Here is an 18,880-nt window from a genome sequence, read left to right on the forward strand (position 1 = left end):
CAGGCAGCTACATTCTATAACTGCCCCTTCCCATCTCACTCGGATAGAGACGTTGGAGAGGACACCATGTTTTCGTGTTGTCTCCCCCTGTACCGAGACCAAGGCGTCAAGAGAAGCAGCCATAAGAGTGGGTTCCGCAGTGGCCCACGCTATTTCGATCCTCAGCTCAGACCCGTGTCGCCCTTGAAATGGTTGGAGCCAGAGGTAACACAGGGAGGCCCAGGGGGGTTGTGTGTGGGCCAGGCCACCACACTGACCCCACCTGAGAAGCCCGATGTCCCCTCGGTGTGTGTGTGTGTGTGTGTGTGTGTGTGTGTGTGTGTGTGTGTGTGTAAGGGAGGTTCACATAGAAAGGACCTGAGCAAGAACAGGCTGAGGAGGGGTCAGAAGCCTGGTGGACCAGTCATGTTCGTACCCCAGGTCAAGGCTGGCTGGGTGGACGTGGAGTGTGGGTGGCCCCCTCTGCCCGAGGTCTATCCCGAGCCCTGGAGGTGACTCTCATTTCCGCTGGGAGGAGGTCTGTGCAGACACAGGGCCGGGCCTGATCCGGGAGCAGAAGGTCCAGGGCGCAGAAGCAGCAGCGACTAGGGCCGGGCAGGGTTTGAGATCTCTGGGCCGGTTGCCGGTCACTGTCATTGCAGGACTTAACTCGGGTCATAGCGGGACAGCAGCCACCCAGGTTCTGGAGGTGGCATGCAACCTGGAATCCAAGGCCGAAGAGAGTTTTAAGGTCCACCCTGGATCCAGTTTCCAGCCCCGGCCTGCAGGCGCCCAGGCTCCCCAGGAAGTTCCCAGCATGTGCCTACATGCGGCCAAATGGCCACGGGAATCACTCCTGGCCAGAGTCCCTGGAGCCCGAGGAGGCAGAGCCCAAGGGTGAGAAGGTGGGAACAGAATGGGGGGAGGTGCATGTGAGCTTGTGGAGAGGGCTCAGTGCCAGGCACACAGGGAGCACCCCCAGAGCCTGGCCAGGGGCAAAGCCCGGCCTCAGACCACCCACCTGCTGGACTGTCAGCGAGGAGGACGTCCTGTGGTGGGTCCTGGGCTGTGGCTTCTCTGGAAGGCTCTGGCCTGGGTTCTATCCTGGGGGCCGGAGGGCGGTGAAGGGGGCACAAGGAAATGCAGGCATGTGGGTGATCTTTTCTCCTCTCACAACCCAGCACCGGCCCAGGAGGCAGAGGAGGCTCCTGCAGAAACACCTGAAGTCCAGACAGAGGCGTCTGACGAGGAGTCGGATGAAGAGCTGGAGGCGTGGGCACCTCCAGAGCTCCTGCCACCTCCATCAGCCTCTCCGGTGGCAGCTGTGGAGCCGGGGCCGGCCTGGGAGGCACCTGCAGACATGACTGAGGCCCCACCACCCCTGGATGAGGAGCCCTCCCTGGAACCTGCCCAGGGTCCTGCCTCAGAGGAGGAGCTGCCTCCTGAAAGCCCAGCAGCGCCAGCTCCAGAGCCGCAGGCTGAGACTGCTCGCCGTCTCCCCTCAGAAAAACTGGTGCTACCTCCCCTCGTTGACCTTTTCCTTCTATTTTCCTTCCTTTTTATGTTTCACTTTTCTTCATGGGGTTATTCAATTGTTTATTTTTTAATTGTTATTATTCGGAGTATTTTTGGGTCTTTTTGTTTTTCTCTATTCTTCTTTCTTCTTTTATGCTTTGTTTCTCTCTGGAGTGATTGAACTTCATAAATAAATAAAAGTATAGTTTGTATATTAAATGGTGTCATTCATGAGCCTGAAGGACATTCAAGATGCTGGGCAAGCATCACCACCGTCTAGTTGCAGGATGTTCCATCCCCCAGAAGGAAACCCTGCACCCACAGTACTCACTCACTCCTCCGGCCCCTGGAGGCCCCTGGCCTGCTTTCTGTCTCTGCTCTGTTACCTGCTCTGGACGTTCCCTACACATGGATCTTACAATAGGTGCTCACATATTTTTGTTTGTGTTTCTCTGAAATAGCACTTTTGTTATTTGAAAGGGAAATGCCAGATGGGTTAGAGATCGGATGTAAAAAAAGAAGCCCTATTAGTAAGTGTGTACATAATCTTGAGGTAGAGGCCACTGGGCTAAGTGTGACCCGGGGGCCAGAAGCCATTCAAGTAAAGGCTGGCTATTCCTGTGCCCAGGACAAAAATGCAGAAATCTAGAAAGACAACTTCATGCTGGAAAGCAGTCCTCACGACCCAGGCCAGATAAAGTTGTGACCTCCCTGTGGTCCAGCAATCTCTGGAAAGTTGGTGTTTTCTAAAGGGACACTGGGCAGACACAGGCACTTACAAGCGGAGGTAGCGCACACATCTTTACATGTCAGAGTTGCCCCACCTCCTGAGGACACACACTGTCACCATCAGACTGGCAGACTTCTGGACAGGTGGTGACCAGCCCTGGGGACAAGGTGAGGCAGCAGAGGCCCCAGCAGATGCACTTTGGAGAAGGGGAAATGCCCCTCCTTTGGGGAACAGTGTGCAGGACCTGCCAAAGCTCCACAGGTGCACACCTGCACCTGGCAGTGCTATCAGAAAGGAAAACTAAGAAAACAATACTATTTGCAATTGCATTAAAAATTAGTAAATTACATAGGAATAAATTTTACCAAGGATGTCAAAAACCTGTACTCAGAAAACCACAAGACATTGAAGAAAGAAGAAGTAGAAGAAGATACAAGTAAGTGGAAGCATATACCGTGTTCATAGGTAGGAAGAATTCACATCATTAAAATGTCCATATTACCCATAGCAATCTATAGATTCAACAGCATTCCTCTCAAGATACCAATGGCATCTTTCAAAGAAGTAGAAAAAAATCATAATTTCTATTGTCCAGAAATTTAGAACCAGCTTATCTGGATGGCTTTGACATGGTTTTTAAAGCAGTTGTAGTCAAATGTCAACCAGGGATATAGTCATTAGAAGCATGAAGAATCTGCTTCCAAGATGGCTCACTCACACAACTGTTAGCAGAAACCTCACTTCTTTTGTAGTGGTGGAAAGAACTCAATTCCTGAACACATGGATCTCCCCCTGAGGCTGTTGGAGTCTTCTCACAAATTAACAGCTAGATTCCCCTAGAGCCGGTGATTTCAGACCAAGGAGGAAGCCATAATGTTTTTTATAACTTAGTCAGAAGCCTCCTACTATTCTGCCATGTTCTATTTATTAGAAGTGAGCTACTATGCCCATTTCTCACCCAAGAGAAGGGGCCTTGGCACTGACCTTTTGAATGGAGGAATGTCAGAAAGTTTGTGGACTACTTTAAAATCACAACACAAGGCAAGCTATTTGTAAAATTCATCTGTAATATAACCTCTTGGGATTTCAGTATCATGCTATGTGAAAGAAAAATGCATATCATATGTACTGTTAGCTGACATTTTGCCTTAAAGTTTGACCAAACCACGTTTGTCATACAAGTATACATGTGTAAGAAATAAGTTTTACATAACTTTTTGTTTATCAGTGAAAATTTGTGCCACAGAAGATTTTTGTTTGTTTAGTGAATGATCACTTCATGCACTAAAGTATAGATTGTTTTGGTGTTAGAACTGAATGCTCACCAACGATGTCTATAGAAAGGAAGGGCATCACTAGTCAAAGAAAAAGTTTGTCCCTGTTCACAAATATACCGGTGATGCTAAAACCTATTATTTGTAATACTCTTAGTTTTGAGAGAAATAACCAATTTTCAGCTGTTGATTGCAAGTTCTTTCAGCTTTTTTGGCAATGAAAATGGCAGCCACGTAAAATGTTGCTTTTCCACAACACAAGACCACTTGATGTTAGGAAAAGTGGTGCTTGTATGTATCTCTATGAAGTGATGAATGGTATTAAAACATTTTTAATAAATTTAATATTTTGGCCACAGTTTTTTCTCTAACTGGCTTTCTTAAATGGTGTCATCCAGAATGAAAATATAGTTAGATTTCCTGGGTTCAAAACCCAGCTGGACCACTCACAAGTTCTGTGATTTGATTTTATTTTTTAAATATATTTGTATTGATATCAGAGAGGAAGGGAGAGGGAGAAAGAGATAGAGACATCAATGGTGAGAAAGAATCATTGATCAGCTGCCTACTGCATGCCCCACACTGGGGATAGAGCTGCAAACCAGGTATGTGTCCTGACCAGGAATCAAACCAGGCATGTGATCTCCTGGTTCGTAGGTTGATGCTCAACCACTGAGCAACACCAGCCAGCAAGTGCTGTGATTTTAGACAAGTCAATCTCTTTGTGATGCAATTTCATTATCAGTAAATAAAGTTTATAATAGCATCCACCTCAAGGAAATGACCTAAAGTTTATCTGTCTAAAGTGTATATATGCCGCCTGGCATAAAGTTACCATGCAACATATATTAGCTATTATAACAATTACTATTATACCCTGAACATATAATTTAAGGAATGAAATATCATGAATTTTAATCTAACATATAAAAATCTAACATACAAAATTTCTGAGGAAGTTATGGTGAAAATAGCTCAATCATCATAATTTTGATCCTTTCCCAATACTTAATGATTTCCTTTCATCATCTATGTAAAACATCTATAAACTATTTTTGAAAATATTTTAAACCCATCTACACAAGTTTCTTCCTTAGACTGTGAAGAAATACTGAACTGAGCCAAATGCAACCAAGCATTGGATTAGGAATCCTTCATTCCTCTCTCCAATGTAAATCACTCATCTTTCCCAATTTGTAGTAGGTGTGCTCATCAGCATACAGTAAAGTGGAATGCTATAATAAGTCTTTAGTGAGAAATTTGTCTCTAAATTCTGGTCTATGATCAAGTCTAATGTCCATAAATATCTATGAAACCCATAAACTGTTAACTAGCATTTTCATCTTCAACAGTAATAGACAAAAAACGAAAAGATGACTGGGTGAGGAAACTGATCAATGAATTGAGCTATTTGTCATTAAGCTAGATATAGATATTTTTTAAATTTCTTTATTAAGGTATCACATATTTGTCCTCATCCCCCCATTCCCATCCCACACCCCTCCCCACGCATGCCCCCACCCCCCCTGTTGTCCTTAACCACTGGTTAGGCTCATATGCATGCACACAAGTCCTTTGTTTGATCTCTCCCCTGTATTCTCACCCTCCCTTACCCTCCCTCTGAGGCCCGACAGTCTGATCCATTCCCTCTTGTTTCTGGGTCTGTTCTTGTTCATCAGTCTATGTTGTTCATTATTTCCCCTAGATGAGTGAGATCATGTGCTACTAGAAATACACTTATAAGAACCGAAAATGAGACAAGCAATCATGGTTATGCTGAAAGGCAAATGAATCAGTCTGTAGTGAGTTTCTTTCTGGGCCAACAGTTCTTTTGAGACCCAATTTCAATGTCAAATAGTTCCTTAAGTGCACATGTCAGCAATGATATTTCAGTTCTGGATGGTGGACAGATGGTGGTAATGTAGGTCCGACCCTCTCTGGTTTGGTCCCGGGCAAACTGCAGTGACTCACAGCTGCTGACTGCTAGTATGGCAAGGCGACATCAGCGTCTTCCATCTCTGGACTGCTTCTCTTCTGTCTTCATGGCTGGAGTAGTCCTGTCGATTCCTCTCTGTTGCCGGAATCCACATGGTCTCAGAGTTGTTTTCTGAAAATATACAAACATATTCTCGACCAAAAGTTAATAAAGAATATTTACTATAAATTTGACTTGGGATCCTTTTTCATTTTTTGCCCAAATGATTTTCCTCTGGCTTGTTTTGACACCATGTGTGTTTTTCATGGGTGTCTTGCTTTTAGCATTACAATTAATTTTCTAAAGTACAAATTTTCTAGATGTAATTTACTTACAGGATATTTGTCCTTACATGATATTCTTCTACTATCCCCCCTTTTTTTGATTTAAATATTAGGAGGCTTTTGAAAATTTTTTAATGTAGTCTTGATAGCTTTTAAATTTTAATTTTTTGCACTATAATATGACTGCTTTAGGTTCATTACATGTTATGCAATTTTTTAGTTAACACTTTAGGAACTGCTTTTTGTCCAGTACTATTAATTTTTCTAGAATATTCACTTGTTTCAATTAGCTGATTTAAATTAGCCTGAAAATTTGACTACTATTTTACTGTCAAATTTATTACTCTAACAACAATCTTATTTTACCCTGTAAATATTAGTGGAAAGGATTATTTGCCTTCTTGAGTAGGCCCTGAGCATTCCTGGTGGTAGGCTGCATTTAGATATCAAAAACCCACTTCCCCACACCATGGGTTCAAGACAACTCAAACAATTCTTGTTGCAGTGAGAGGGCAGCTGCTGTCGGCCAAGTCTCTGTCTGTTACCCGGGTCCCGATTTGAGCTGGGCATGGGATGTTAAGCAGCCATGGGGGCAGGAGACTTCCTTCAGAAAGGGTGAGGGTTCAGGCCCCTGCAAAGTTAGGGGGGTGAGGGTCTGTGCCCCACCTCTGTTGACCCCCAAGTTCTCTCCTGATGGCCCCTCTGCGACTGTGCCTGTCTTAGGTTGTTCCTTCCCTGAGGAATCTTACCCGTCTCTGGCTAACCAGCCATCCTCCGGGGCCAAGCAGGGTGATGTGAGGTTCAGTTCTGTCTCCTTGGTACACTATGTCCCCGTGGCCTCCACGCCCAGCACCTGCCTTGGGATCCCCTCGCCTGCTGGCGGGGCCCCAGCACTGATCATATATCGTGGGGAACCCAGGTTTCTTCTCCAGGGAGGGCCCAGCTCGCCCCACTGGGCGAGAGACAGATCCATGGTACCAGCCACCACGAGGCTTCAACCTCTACATGAACAGAAAACTCAGGCAACAGCTGTGTGCAATTGGATTGTGAGAAGAGGGTCCCTCTTGGCCAAAATGGCAAGAGGGACCAATATAGAATGCTCAGGTGCCTTCCCAGGAAGCCCTCTACACAATGGAAGGGATTAAATCCTTACATGTCCTTTTTAAATTGCTGCCAGACATTCAAAGAATTTGTAAGTTTGCTTGGGATAATTATGTATTATGCTGTTGTAATTCTAAAATATCAAGAGATGTGTTACCTTTGTCTCCAAGCACCATAAAGATGATTTTTTTATTGATCCCCAAGGGTGTGAGGTACTATTATAGGTAATGGGGGTAATCCAAATCTGGGAAGAATTTTAATATCATTGTAGAATAATATCATGTAAGGATATTCTTTGTTCTAGGCCATGGCAATTCCCTTTCAAACTGGCTGTCCATTTCTTTTTGTATTGACAAGGTCTTAGTTACATTTTCTGCACCTCTCCAGGGGGCAGGTAGTGATAGTAGTGACACCCTTTCTTTGGTGTCCACACAAGCCAGAAACCTCTCTTTAACTTTACACACAAAGGGGCAGTGTTTTGATTTTGTGTCATACAAAAGGGAAGCTGGGTGGAGACCCCTGTGTAATTATACTTTCTTGCCCCACCAATGATCCTCCTGGATGACCAAAGTGTTTGCTATTATTGGTGACTACATTAGTCAGGGGATCAGCCCACGTAAGGGGTCTTACCCATGAAGGGTCAGGAATATAAGTCCAAAATACTTCCACATTTTCCCCAGGTAATATTACTGTACATCTGATGATTGCTAGCATGGTTAGAAAGGCGTTCTCAGGCATTCTTGGGTTTCTGGTTACGTCACAATTTCTTCCCTGAGGTTTGACGTTCTGATTGATGTTTCTCTGTCTCTGGATCTATTTTTTTTTTCTACCAGTTTATGTTGTTCACTATATTCCACAAATGAGTGAAATCATGTGATATTTATCTTTCTCTGCCTGGCTTATTTCACTAAACATAATGTTCTCCATCCATGTTGTTGCAAATGGTAAGAGCTCTTTCCTTTTTACTGCAGCGTAGTATTCCATTGTGTAGATGTACCACAGCTTTCTAATCCACTCATCTGCTGATGGGCACTTAGGCTGTTTCCAAATCTTAGCTATTGTAAATTGTGCTGCTATGAACATAGGGGTGCATATGTCCTTTCTGATTGGTGTTTCTGGTTTCTTGGGGTATATTCCTAGAAGTGGGATTACTGGGTCAAATGGGAGTTCCATTTTTAATTTTTTGAGGAAACTCCATACTGTTTTCCACAGTGGCTGCACCAATCCGCATTCCCACCAGCAGTGCATGAGTGTTCCTTTTTCTCCACATCCTCACCAACCCTTGTAGTTTGTTGATTTGTTGATGATAGCCATTCTGACAGGTGTGAGATGGTACCTCATTGTTGTTTTGATTTGCATCTCTCGGATGATTAGTGACTTTGAATATGTTTTCAGATGTCTCTTGGCCTTCTGTATGTCCGCTTTCAAAAAGTGTCTATTTAGGTCCTTTGCCCATTTTTTGATTGGCTTGTTTATCTTCCTTTTGTTAAGTTAATGAGTTCCCTGTAAATATTGGAGATTATACTCTTATGAGAAATAACATTGGCAAATATGTTCTCCCATGCAGTGGGCTTTCTTGTTATTTTGTTGATGATTTCTTTTGCTGTGCAGAAGCTTTTTATTTTGAAATTTTGATAGAGATTGCATTCAATTTGTAGATTGCTTTGGGTGGTGTAGACATTTTAACTATATTATTTCAATCCATGAGCACAGAATATTGTTCCATTTCTTTTTCTTTAGTATTTTTCATTAATTTCATTAATGTCTTGTAATCTTTAGGATACAGGTCTTTCACCCCCTTGGTTGAAGTTATTCCTAGGTATATCTTTTTGATGCATTTATAAATGGGATTCTCTTAACTTCATTCTGATAGTTTCTTATTATTGTATAGAAATTCAACAGATTTTTGGTGTTTGTTTTGTTTTCAAATTATAAGAGAAAATATAGAAAAAGAGATAGAAAAGGTGAGCCAGATGGGCTTCGTGGGCTCAGGAAACCAGTTGTAGAGGCCAAAGAAAGGCAGAGAGAATAGGCCTGGGGGAAGGCGTGGGCATGCTCAAAAGAGAGAAAGAGTGCTTCAACAGTATTTTTTGTATATTGATTTTTGTATCCTGCAACTGTATTGAATTTATTACTTTTAACAGATGACAATATATATCATTGTCCTGTTCCTAATCATAGGGGCAACACTTAAAACTTTTTACCATTGGGTATGATGGTAGCTGAGGGCTTGGCATACCTACTTGAAGAGTTTTTATGATAAATGGATGTTGAAATTCGCCAAGTGCTCTTTCTGCATGTAATGAGATAAGTATGTGGTTTTGATCCTTCATTTCGTTAATGTGGTATATCACTGATTGATTTGTGGATGTTGAACCATCCTGGCACAAGACAAGATGACTACTCTCACCACTTTTATTCAACATGGCAATGGAAGTCCTAGTAAGAGCAATTAGGCAACATAAAGAAATTACCATCCTGGCATCCCTGGAATGAATCCCACTTGATCCTGGTGTATGATCCTATTAATGTATTATTAAATTTGGCTTGTTAATATTTTATTGAGGATTTTTGTATCTTTGTTGGCCTGTAATTTCCTTGTGGCATCTTCTCTGGTTTTGGTATCTGGTTAATGTTGGCCTCATAAAATGAGTTTGGAAGTCTTTCTCTTGAGACAATTTCAAACATAGAGAAAGGTTGCAAATACAGTACAAAGAACTGTTTTTCCTAAACCATTTGAGAATATGTTACTGGCATGATGCCCCATCAACTCTGAATACTTTAGTGTATGTTTTCTACAAACAAGAAATACTAGGTTATCAAAATATAACTATCAATACCAGAAAATAAATGATAGTAATGTATCATCTAATTTTTAGACCCTATTCAAGTTCTGCCAAAAATCCCAGCCATATCCCAATAACACCTAGTTTTTGTTGTTGTTTTTAAATATATTTTTATTGATTTCAGAGAGGCAGGGAAAGGGAGAGAGAGATAGAAACATCAATGATGAGAGAGAAACATTAATCGGCTGCCTCCTGCTCGCCCCTACCGGAGATCGAGCTCGCGACTCAGGCATGTGCCTTTGACTGGAATTGAACCTGGGACCCTTCAGTGCACAGGCTGACACTCTATCCACTGAGCCAAACCAGTTAGGGCAACATCTAGTTTTTTAATCACATGCTGTCCATTAAAAAAATTATACACAGCCTTGGCTGTTTTGGCTCAGTGGGTAGAACATCGGCCTGTGGACTGAGGGGTCCCAGGTTCGATTCCGGCCAAGGGCACATGCCTGAGTTGCGGGCTTTGTCCTCAGTGGGGGGCGTGCTGGAGGCAGCCAGTCAATGATTATCTCTCATCATTGATGTTTCTATATCTCTCTCCCTCTCCCTTCCTCTCTGAAATCAATAAAAATATATTTTAAAAAAATTATACACAAATGTTGATAGGATTATCATAATCCCAAATGTGTATTAACTGATGAATAGGTAAATGAAATATGGTATATCCATACAATGAAATATTATTCAGCCTACAAAAATAATGAAGTATTAATACATCTTAAAACATGGATGAACCTTGAAAACATTATGCTAAGTGAACTAAGCCAGTCACAAAAGATCATATATTGTATGAGTCTATTTATAGGAAAGCTCCAGAATAGGCAAATTCATAGATCAAAAGATTAGTATTACCTAGGGATTGTGGTTTTTGGTAGAGGGAATGGAGAGTGACTGTTATTGGGTATGTTTCTTTATGGGGTTATGAAAATAATCTAAATTGTGTGTGTGTGAATCTAGTTTTATTTTTATTGATATAAGATTTTTTTTACAACATTATGAGTTTCAGGTGCAATATTATTATTTGATATCTGCATATACTACATCATGCTCACCAACAAAAGTCCAGTGTCCATTTGTCACCATATAATGGATGCCTTTTACCTGTTTTGCCCTCCCTCCACTGGTAACCTTCTATCTGTTGTCTGCCTCTCTAAATTTCTTTTTATTTTGTTGTTAGTTTGTTCATTTGTTTGTTTTTTTAAATATTATGCATATGAGTGATATTTGTCTTTTTCTGTCTGACTTGTTTCACTTAGCATAATATCCTCAAGTTTAATCCGTGTTGTTGCAAGTGGCAGGGTTTTATCTTTCTATGACTGAGTATTCCATTGTGAATATATATTAAAACATCTTTACTCATAAGATGATGGACATTCAGGCTGTTTCCATATCTTGGCTGTTGTAAATAATGCTGCAATGCACATAGGTGTGCATGTCTTTTCTAATTTGTGTTTTTGTATACTTTGAATGAATATCCAGAAGTGGTAGTTCTATGTAGTGAACCCCTTTCACGTCCCGTGTGGTTCAGGGTTCAGGTTCAGGGTTCGGGCTCTGGAGAAGGCCACACGCAAATGAAAGAGACTGGAAAATATTAATTTGGAAATATTGGGGGCAAGGCAGGAGCCCAACTCAAGGGGAAAGACTCCACCCTGCTCTGGCCTAGTATCCCTTTTATTAAGACTATGGGATACACCCATAGCCTTTAGGCAGGCAATTCCAATAATAGCCAATCAGCAAGAATTTACATAAAACCAGAAGGTGGAAGTTGCTTCAGCTACCATTGTCTCAACTAAACTGTGGGTGTAAGGCTCTGACCTTTCAGAGCTTCAAGGTTGACCAGCCTTCTGGGTTCCTTATCCACACCTCTCTGCTAGTGAGGACATTGGGCGGCTTCCAACAGTTCTATTATTAAATTTATCTCCATTGTTCAAAGCATTACAGATGTCCCTTTTTTCCCCCCACTGACCCCTCCCCCCTCTACCCTTCCCACCCAGGCCTTCACCACACTATTGTCTGTGTCCATGGGTTATACATATATGCATATAAATTCTTTGATTAATCTCCACACACACCCCAACCTCTGCCTTCCCTCTGAAATTCTTCAGTCTGTTCCATGCTTCTATGTCTCTGGATCTATTTTGTTCATCAGTTTATCTTGTAGCACCATACATATTTTAGGATTATTTGTTCTGTTTTTGTGAACAAATGCCTTTGGGATTTTGATAGAGATTGCATTGAATCTGTAGATTGCTCTAGGTATTATGGGCATTTTAATAATATTAATTCTTCCAACCCATGAGCATGGAATATCTTTCCATTTCTTTGTGTCTTCTGCAATTTCTTTCCACAATGTCTAATAGTTGTCATGTCTTCTACCTCCCTGGTAAAATTTCCAGGTAAAATATGTGTTAAAATTAGATGGTGGTGATGATTGCACATCTTTGTGAATAAACTAAAAACATTTATTCATATACTTTGAAAGGTTGAAGTTTATGAGATGTGAATTATATCTGTTATTATTTTTAAAATTTTACCCATAATGTGTCTTTAGTCTCCTTCAATATGGAGCAAATTGTTCAGTCTTTTCTTGATATTTTTGAAAATTACAGGCCAGTTGTTTTGTAGATTGCTCCTCAGTTTTAGTTTGTCTGATCTTTCCTTACGATTACATACAGGTTATGTATCTTGGCCAGAAATATCACAGAAGGGATACTGTGTTGTTATCATTGTGTGTTATCAAGTGGTACATGATTTTTATTTGTCCCAGTGCTGGTGATGCTCAATTTGGTCACTTGATTACGGTGTTATATGTCAGGTTCATCTCCTATAAAGTTATTCTTTTCCCTTTTAAATAACTTCACTTTGTGAAAAGTTACTTTGAAAGGGTGTAATTATCCCATTCTTTATCAAACATTTATCCATTTATTTACAGTATATCAGTATGAACCCATGTTCTCATATTTGATTTGCCATGGTATGATCCATTACTAAAGTATCTATTTTGATGTCAAATTATCCCAGATTTGACCAGTGGGAACACCGTCACACTGCTTCTATGTTCTCTCGGTGTGACCCCTTCATTCTTTGACCACTTCCTTACCCTCTGGTGCAAGATACTGCTCCAGATTTATCTTTATTCTGCCTTTCCCCACCCTAACACCAGCCATTTTTCAAAGAAGCCTGGTTTCTCTTAGTGAAGAACGATATTTAGAGACCACAATTTGAGCTCTAAGGTAGGCTCATTGCTCTTTGGATGTCACTGCTCCCAAATCCCTCTCAGTGGACAGGGCTAGAGAATATATGTACGATTATGTGTATAGATACATTTATGTCTGGGATTTTCTATATTATCTGTTGGTCGGTCTATCTATTCACCCATCCATCCATCTATTGAAAATCCATGAATTTTATAGGGATATTTTTACTTCAATCCAACTACATTGGTTTATTCTAGATTTCTCCATTCCACATTTGTAACTCCCTTCTCTGAGAATAAGAAACCTGACTTCTATTATCCTTAAGATAGTTACCTATATGATCAAATCATTGTGTAAAACCACTCTTCCATCTAAACCACTGCCCTCTCCCTGTGTATGCTCTTCTCACACCACTCAAGTTCTGGCACACCCCCACTTCTTCTTGGGCTTAGCTAATGGGCTTGGATGAATTGTTTAAGAAGGGAAGGGGGATAGGATTAGAAGGGAGAGAAAGCTAGTTTTCTCTTGTGATTTATAATTTAGTGAGTTATACTAATAGGTTTTTCTAATATTGACTCATCCTTGGACTTTCATAATGTGCCCAGCTGTGATTTTTCTGCTCTTTCATTTAAGATTTCTTGGTAAGTTATTGTTATGAGTTGACAAAGCTTTGGAATGCTAGAAATTTTCTTAGACATTCTCTTAATTTCCTTCTCTTTGATTTCTATAGGGGCAATACAGAGCTTTCTCTTGGCTTCCTTGCAGTCTCCAGTGCCTTTGATTTTGGAAATGCTACCAGCTTGATGACTGCATTTTCAGTGGTGGACATTTTTGATATGCCTCAGAAGCAAGGACTTACAAGAATATCTACTTCCCAGTGGTAATGTGTGACTCTCACCATAAGCTATGCCATTATTTATAATATTCTAATGAGTTTTTTCATAGAAACAAAACAGAGATTACTAACATTTCCTGAAGTTTCCAAAAAATAATTCAACTAAATGCCTATTTGTCAGTACAGCATTGAAAGGAACCAGCCTAAGGAATAATTGGTGAGTCAACCAATACCAAAACCACAATCCTTCATCTTCTTCATAACCAGCCTGACACAAAAAGACTTATTGAAAAGATAAATCTGCTTTGGAAAGCATTTGCATTTTAAGCAGAGATGGAATTTGGGGAAATGCCATGTAGATATCCATTATTCTACAAATCATAATTATTGTCAGTGACCTGAAACCTGGAACAGGTATTAATGGTTAAATAATGTTCATAGTTTTGTTCTTCAAGACTGCCTTTGTCCTCCACCCAATCATTACTGTTGCCTTAGCTTCTCTAGGCCTAAAGTGCATAAGTTGCTTATATTTATTTGGGTAGTGTTTACATTTGGAGGCACCATCTTCCCCTGACAGAAAACAAATCATGGATTGCTATCCTTTTAAAAAATTTTTATTCATACTTTCTTCCCTATATAACACCAACCTCTGGCCATTTCTGTTTAAAGAAGATACTACTTGTTATATATGTAGATTCCTCCAAAAAGATCTACTTATGCCCGTGTACTCATGCACATGTGTACACATACATGTAACCACATGTTCTGTATATGTTTTTATATTTTTTTCTTGACTCACTCCCTCCTGAAAAACCATTTGAGTATAACCAAAGCTAATAAGAGATGAGGGTAGAATAGATGATATGTTTTGTTTATGAGATTGAAATTTATTTTAGCATGAGCACTTGACCCTTGGGGATCTGTGCCCCTGTGTGAATTGCATGCTTTAGCTATGTCAATGTTTCTGAGAACTCACACAGAGGGCAATCTAATTATCCAAATAAAAGAAATGTCTGAAAACAAAGGATAAGTAGAATTTTCATTCTGAAAGCATGCTCACTTGCAAACTGATAGGTAACATTCTTTTCAGAAGTGCATTAACTGGAATATTGTTTGAGCCTATGATTATTTTCTTTTCACTCATTCAACAAATATGTATGTATTGAGAGCCTTCATGTCTGGACACTATCCTGGATGTATTAACACACAAAGACAAACATGATTCTATTTTTTATAGTAAGGTAGGGAGAGAGAGAGATAGAAACATCAAGGATGAGAATCATTGATCAGCTAGCTGCCTCCTGCACACCCCACAGTGGGGATTGTACCCGGCCATATGGCCCAACCAGGAATCGAATTGTGACCTCCTGGTTCATAGGTCGACGCTCAACCACTGAGCCACACCAGCAGGGTCCAAACATGATTCTTGATGGTAAACTTAACAACTAGTTTTCCAGAAACAAAACCCCTGAATTTTAGTATTTTCCATTTTTTGGTGTATAAATACTCCCATATTAGCAAATTCCATGATATCCATGTTCTGCATTGGCTGGTACATAGTAAGAGATTTTAAACTATATAAACCATCATCATCATCTTCATATCTTGATCACAATTATTATGAACAAGCTTGCTTTAAGAACATACTGAAAAGAAACTCATAATCTATAGTGCAATTTGCCTACGATATATACATAGGGGTATGTGTGTATAAAGGTGTATGAAAGCTGAGAAGGGTCTGAAAGGATACACTGGACTTGGTATGGTTACCTTAGAAAGATGGGGAACTGAGGGAAAGTTAGGCAACACAGTGGGATTTTTTTCTGTTTTTACTAAAAATCTGTAAAGTTTGGATTTTCATGAGTATGTATTATTTTTATAATTTTTGAAGAAAGAATTTGCATTGCTCCAGTTGAGCAAGCATACCTCTCACATGATATTAGTCAAATGGTAACCAAATATATAATGGATACAAGGCACTTCTTTTGAGAGTCAGGTACTAGAATATATGAATGATTGTTAAGTTGTTTTCCTGGTGAAAAGTGACACACTCTGTTGACAGAAGATAAAACAGAATTAAGACATTTGATAAGTATTCCAGTAGCTATAAGACAAACCACCTCAAAACAGTAACTTAAGACAATGATAATGTTTATTTTGCTCACAGGTTTGTAATTTGGGTGGGGAGTGGCAAGGAAATTTTTTCTCTGAAGGCTGAAGAATCACTCCTGAATCTGATGGTCAATACTGGCCGTTGGCTGGGACCACCAGGGGGCTGTGCTGGAACACCTACATGTGGTCCAAGACTGCTTGTGTTGGACCCCATGCAGTCCGGGTTCAAACAGGGTGTATCCCAAGAAAGAGCCAGGTAGAAGCTGTATCACCTTTTATGACCTGACCTTGGAAGTCACACAGCATCTCTTCCTTTTATTCCAGGTACTCAGAAGGCATTGCCCAAGTGCAAGAAGAGAAAAAGACTCCATCTTTTTAGGGGAAAGAAACAAGTTCCGCAGGCATGCGTGGGAATGGAAATATTAACATGGCCATTCCGGGAAAATACAGCCTGGCACCGTGAGGTGAGTCCTCTTCTTTGCGATGTCATCTGCACCACACACCTGCAGAGCAAAGAGGGAAAATTGGTCAGATCCTCTCAGCTGCCCAGCTGAATGTGAGTATTGCAACTTCACCTTGACTCCAAAAACCATATTCATGTATTGTGAAAGCTGTCATTCGTATTAACTAAATTTAAAAGAAATTTTAATATTATAGGATTATAGTTCCCATGCCTAGCATAGCCCTGGTTTTTAAAGTAATTTTCCTGTGTACTGTCAAACTTCTCTTAATCTAAAAAGGCATACTGATAAATTACAGGGATGGTAGAAGTGTACCTTTGCTCTGTCTGACTCAGGAAATGTGGATTTGTATTATTTTTGTCTCTAAGCTTACTTCTCAAATTCAGAAAAAGGGCACAGAAAGAAGATACATGAAAACGAATGTTTTGCAATGGAATTTCAAATATTCCTCTTAAATGCACATGAGTATCTGATTCGGTTGGTTGCCCTTTTTTGTTGATTGTTTCTTTTGCTGTGCAGAAGCTTTTGTTTGATGTAGTCCCATTTATTTATTTCTAGTTTGTTTCTCTTGCCTTTGGAAACAAATTCACAGAAACACCACCATGTACTGATGTCCAGAAGCTTTAGTGCCTGTTTTCTGCTGTGCCTTTAATTATTTAAGGTCTTACATTCAAGTCTTTAATACACTCATTTTTATTTTTTAAATCTTTTTTTAAATTTCTTTATTGATTAAGGTATCACATATTTGTCCTCATCCCCCCATTCCCATCCCAAACCCCTCCCCACGCATGCCCCCATCCCCTGTTGTCCGTGACCACTGGTTAAGCTTATATGCATGCATACAAGTCCTTAGGTTGATCTCTCCTCCTTACCCCCACCCTCCCCTACCTTCCCTCTGAGGTTTGACGGTCTAATCGATGCTTCCCTGTCTCCGGGTCTGTTTTTGATACACTCATTTTGAGTTAACTTTTGTGTATGGTCTAAAGTAGGTTCAGTTTTCCCAGAACTATATATTAAAGAGACTTTTCTTCATTTATATTCGTGGCTACTTCATCGTAAATTAGTTGTCCACACTTCTAGGCTCTCTATTCTGTCCCATTGGTCTGAGTGTCGGTTTTTGTGCCAATACCAGGCTATTTTGATTACTATACCTTTGTAGTATTGGGGAGTGTGATACCTACAGTTTTGTTCTTTTTTCTCGGGATTACTTTGGCTATTTGTGGTCCCATACTAGGATTATTCTATTTCTGTGAAAAATGCCAATGAGATGGGGATTGCACTGAATCTATAGAGTGCTTTAGGTAGTATGGACATTTTAGTAATATTAATTATTCAGACTGTCCATTTTTGTGTGTGTTCTCCAATTTCTTTCAAGAATGTCTTTTTTTTTTTTCAGGATACAGGTCTTTCATCTCCTTCGCTAAGTTTAGTCCTAGGTATTTTTTATTCTTTTTGATGTGATTGTGAATGTTTTTTTTCCATTTTATTTTCAGATAGTCTGCTGCTAGTAGATAGAAATGCAAGAGATTTTTGTATGTTGATTTCGTATCCTGAAACTTTACTATATTTGCTTACTATTTCAAGTAGGTTTTTTGGTGGAGTCTGTGCAATTTTCTATATATAAAATAATGTAACCTGCAAATTAGTCATAGTTTTATTTCTTCCCAATTTGGATGCCAATTAGTTACTTAGGTTAAAGACCTTAGAATGTTAAATCTATAGGAAATTTTAAAGGTGTCCAGCCAAAGCTTTGGCTGGGAGCCCTATCCTCGAAGAACCTTCTTCTAGTTTTAGGTCTAGAGTTCTGCTTTTGCAATCCTTCCAGCTGATGATTATGGGATGTTCTTAGGCACTTCCTGCCCCATTATTTTGACCTTAAGAAAGCAACCTTTAAGCCAACTTAAATGTTCTAGATGCCATAGGTGAATAAGTTGCTTAATGCTCAGCAAAGTATAGAATTATTTAGGGATCAGACCAACTGTAGCTCAAGCCTCAGTTCTGCCACCTCTTAGGTTTGAGGTGGTCATGTCACTCCACATCTCTGAGCCTTATTTGTGTATTCAGGTCAGTCACAAAATTATCAGTGTAACTGAGGTTTGCACATCTAGAATGTGCTGGCCCTCGCCTGTATGCTGAGCCTGCAGTACTAAACAAAACAGATATAGTTCCTGCTCTGAAAGGGCTCAGTTCCTTCCAACACATGAGAATGAATTACTAATTACAATCAGAGGATAAGTTCTCTAATAAGGAGAGCCCAGGCTTGGAAATGGGCACACTGTGCAGGTAAACCTTTTGGGTATAGTATATCAAAGATGAGATATAAAGAGTGACTAGGAGTTGTCAGATGGTTAAGAGTAACTACAAATGCCTTAACTTTCTTCCAGTAAAATGGGGACACATCTACCTTGAGGTGGTATATTGAGAAATAGAGCTAATGAATATAATAACACCAGAACTATGCTTGACAGTTCAGTATTGGGCCAGAAAACATGTATTGAATGGGTACCACCCTAGGCAACGGGGATTCAAATATGAGTAGGATGCCCTCCCAATCCTCCTGGGTCTTCAAGGCTG

At 40.3% G+C, this 18,880-nt stretch overlaps 1 protein-coding gene across 1 annotated transcript; it reads left to right on the top strand.

The window, feature by feature from the left end:
• The first annotated feature begins 22 nt into the window (after window positions 1-22).
• LOC114232771 (proline-rich protein 36-like) lies at window positions 23-13,782 on the top strand. The gene is made up of 5 exons (XM_054727651.1): window positions 23-204; window positions 642-876; window positions 1,161-1,492; window positions 13,532-13,539; window positions 13,629-13,782. The coding sequence occupies exons 1-5, from the start codon at window positions 67-69 to the stop codon at window positions 13,780-13,782; spliced, it is 867 nt and encodes a 288-aa protein (XP_054583626.1). The 5' UTR covers window positions 23-66.
• The last annotated feature ends 5,098 nt before the right edge of the window (window positions 13,783-18,880 follow it).

Source organism: Eptesicus fuscus, chromosome 15 (genome assembly GCF_027574615.1).
Source record: "Eptesicus fuscus isolate TK198812 chromosome 15, DD_ASM_mEF_20220401, whole genome shotgun sequence".
NCBI lineage: Eukaryota > Metazoa > Chordata > Mammalia > Chiroptera > Vespertilionidae > Eptesicus > Eptesicus fuscus.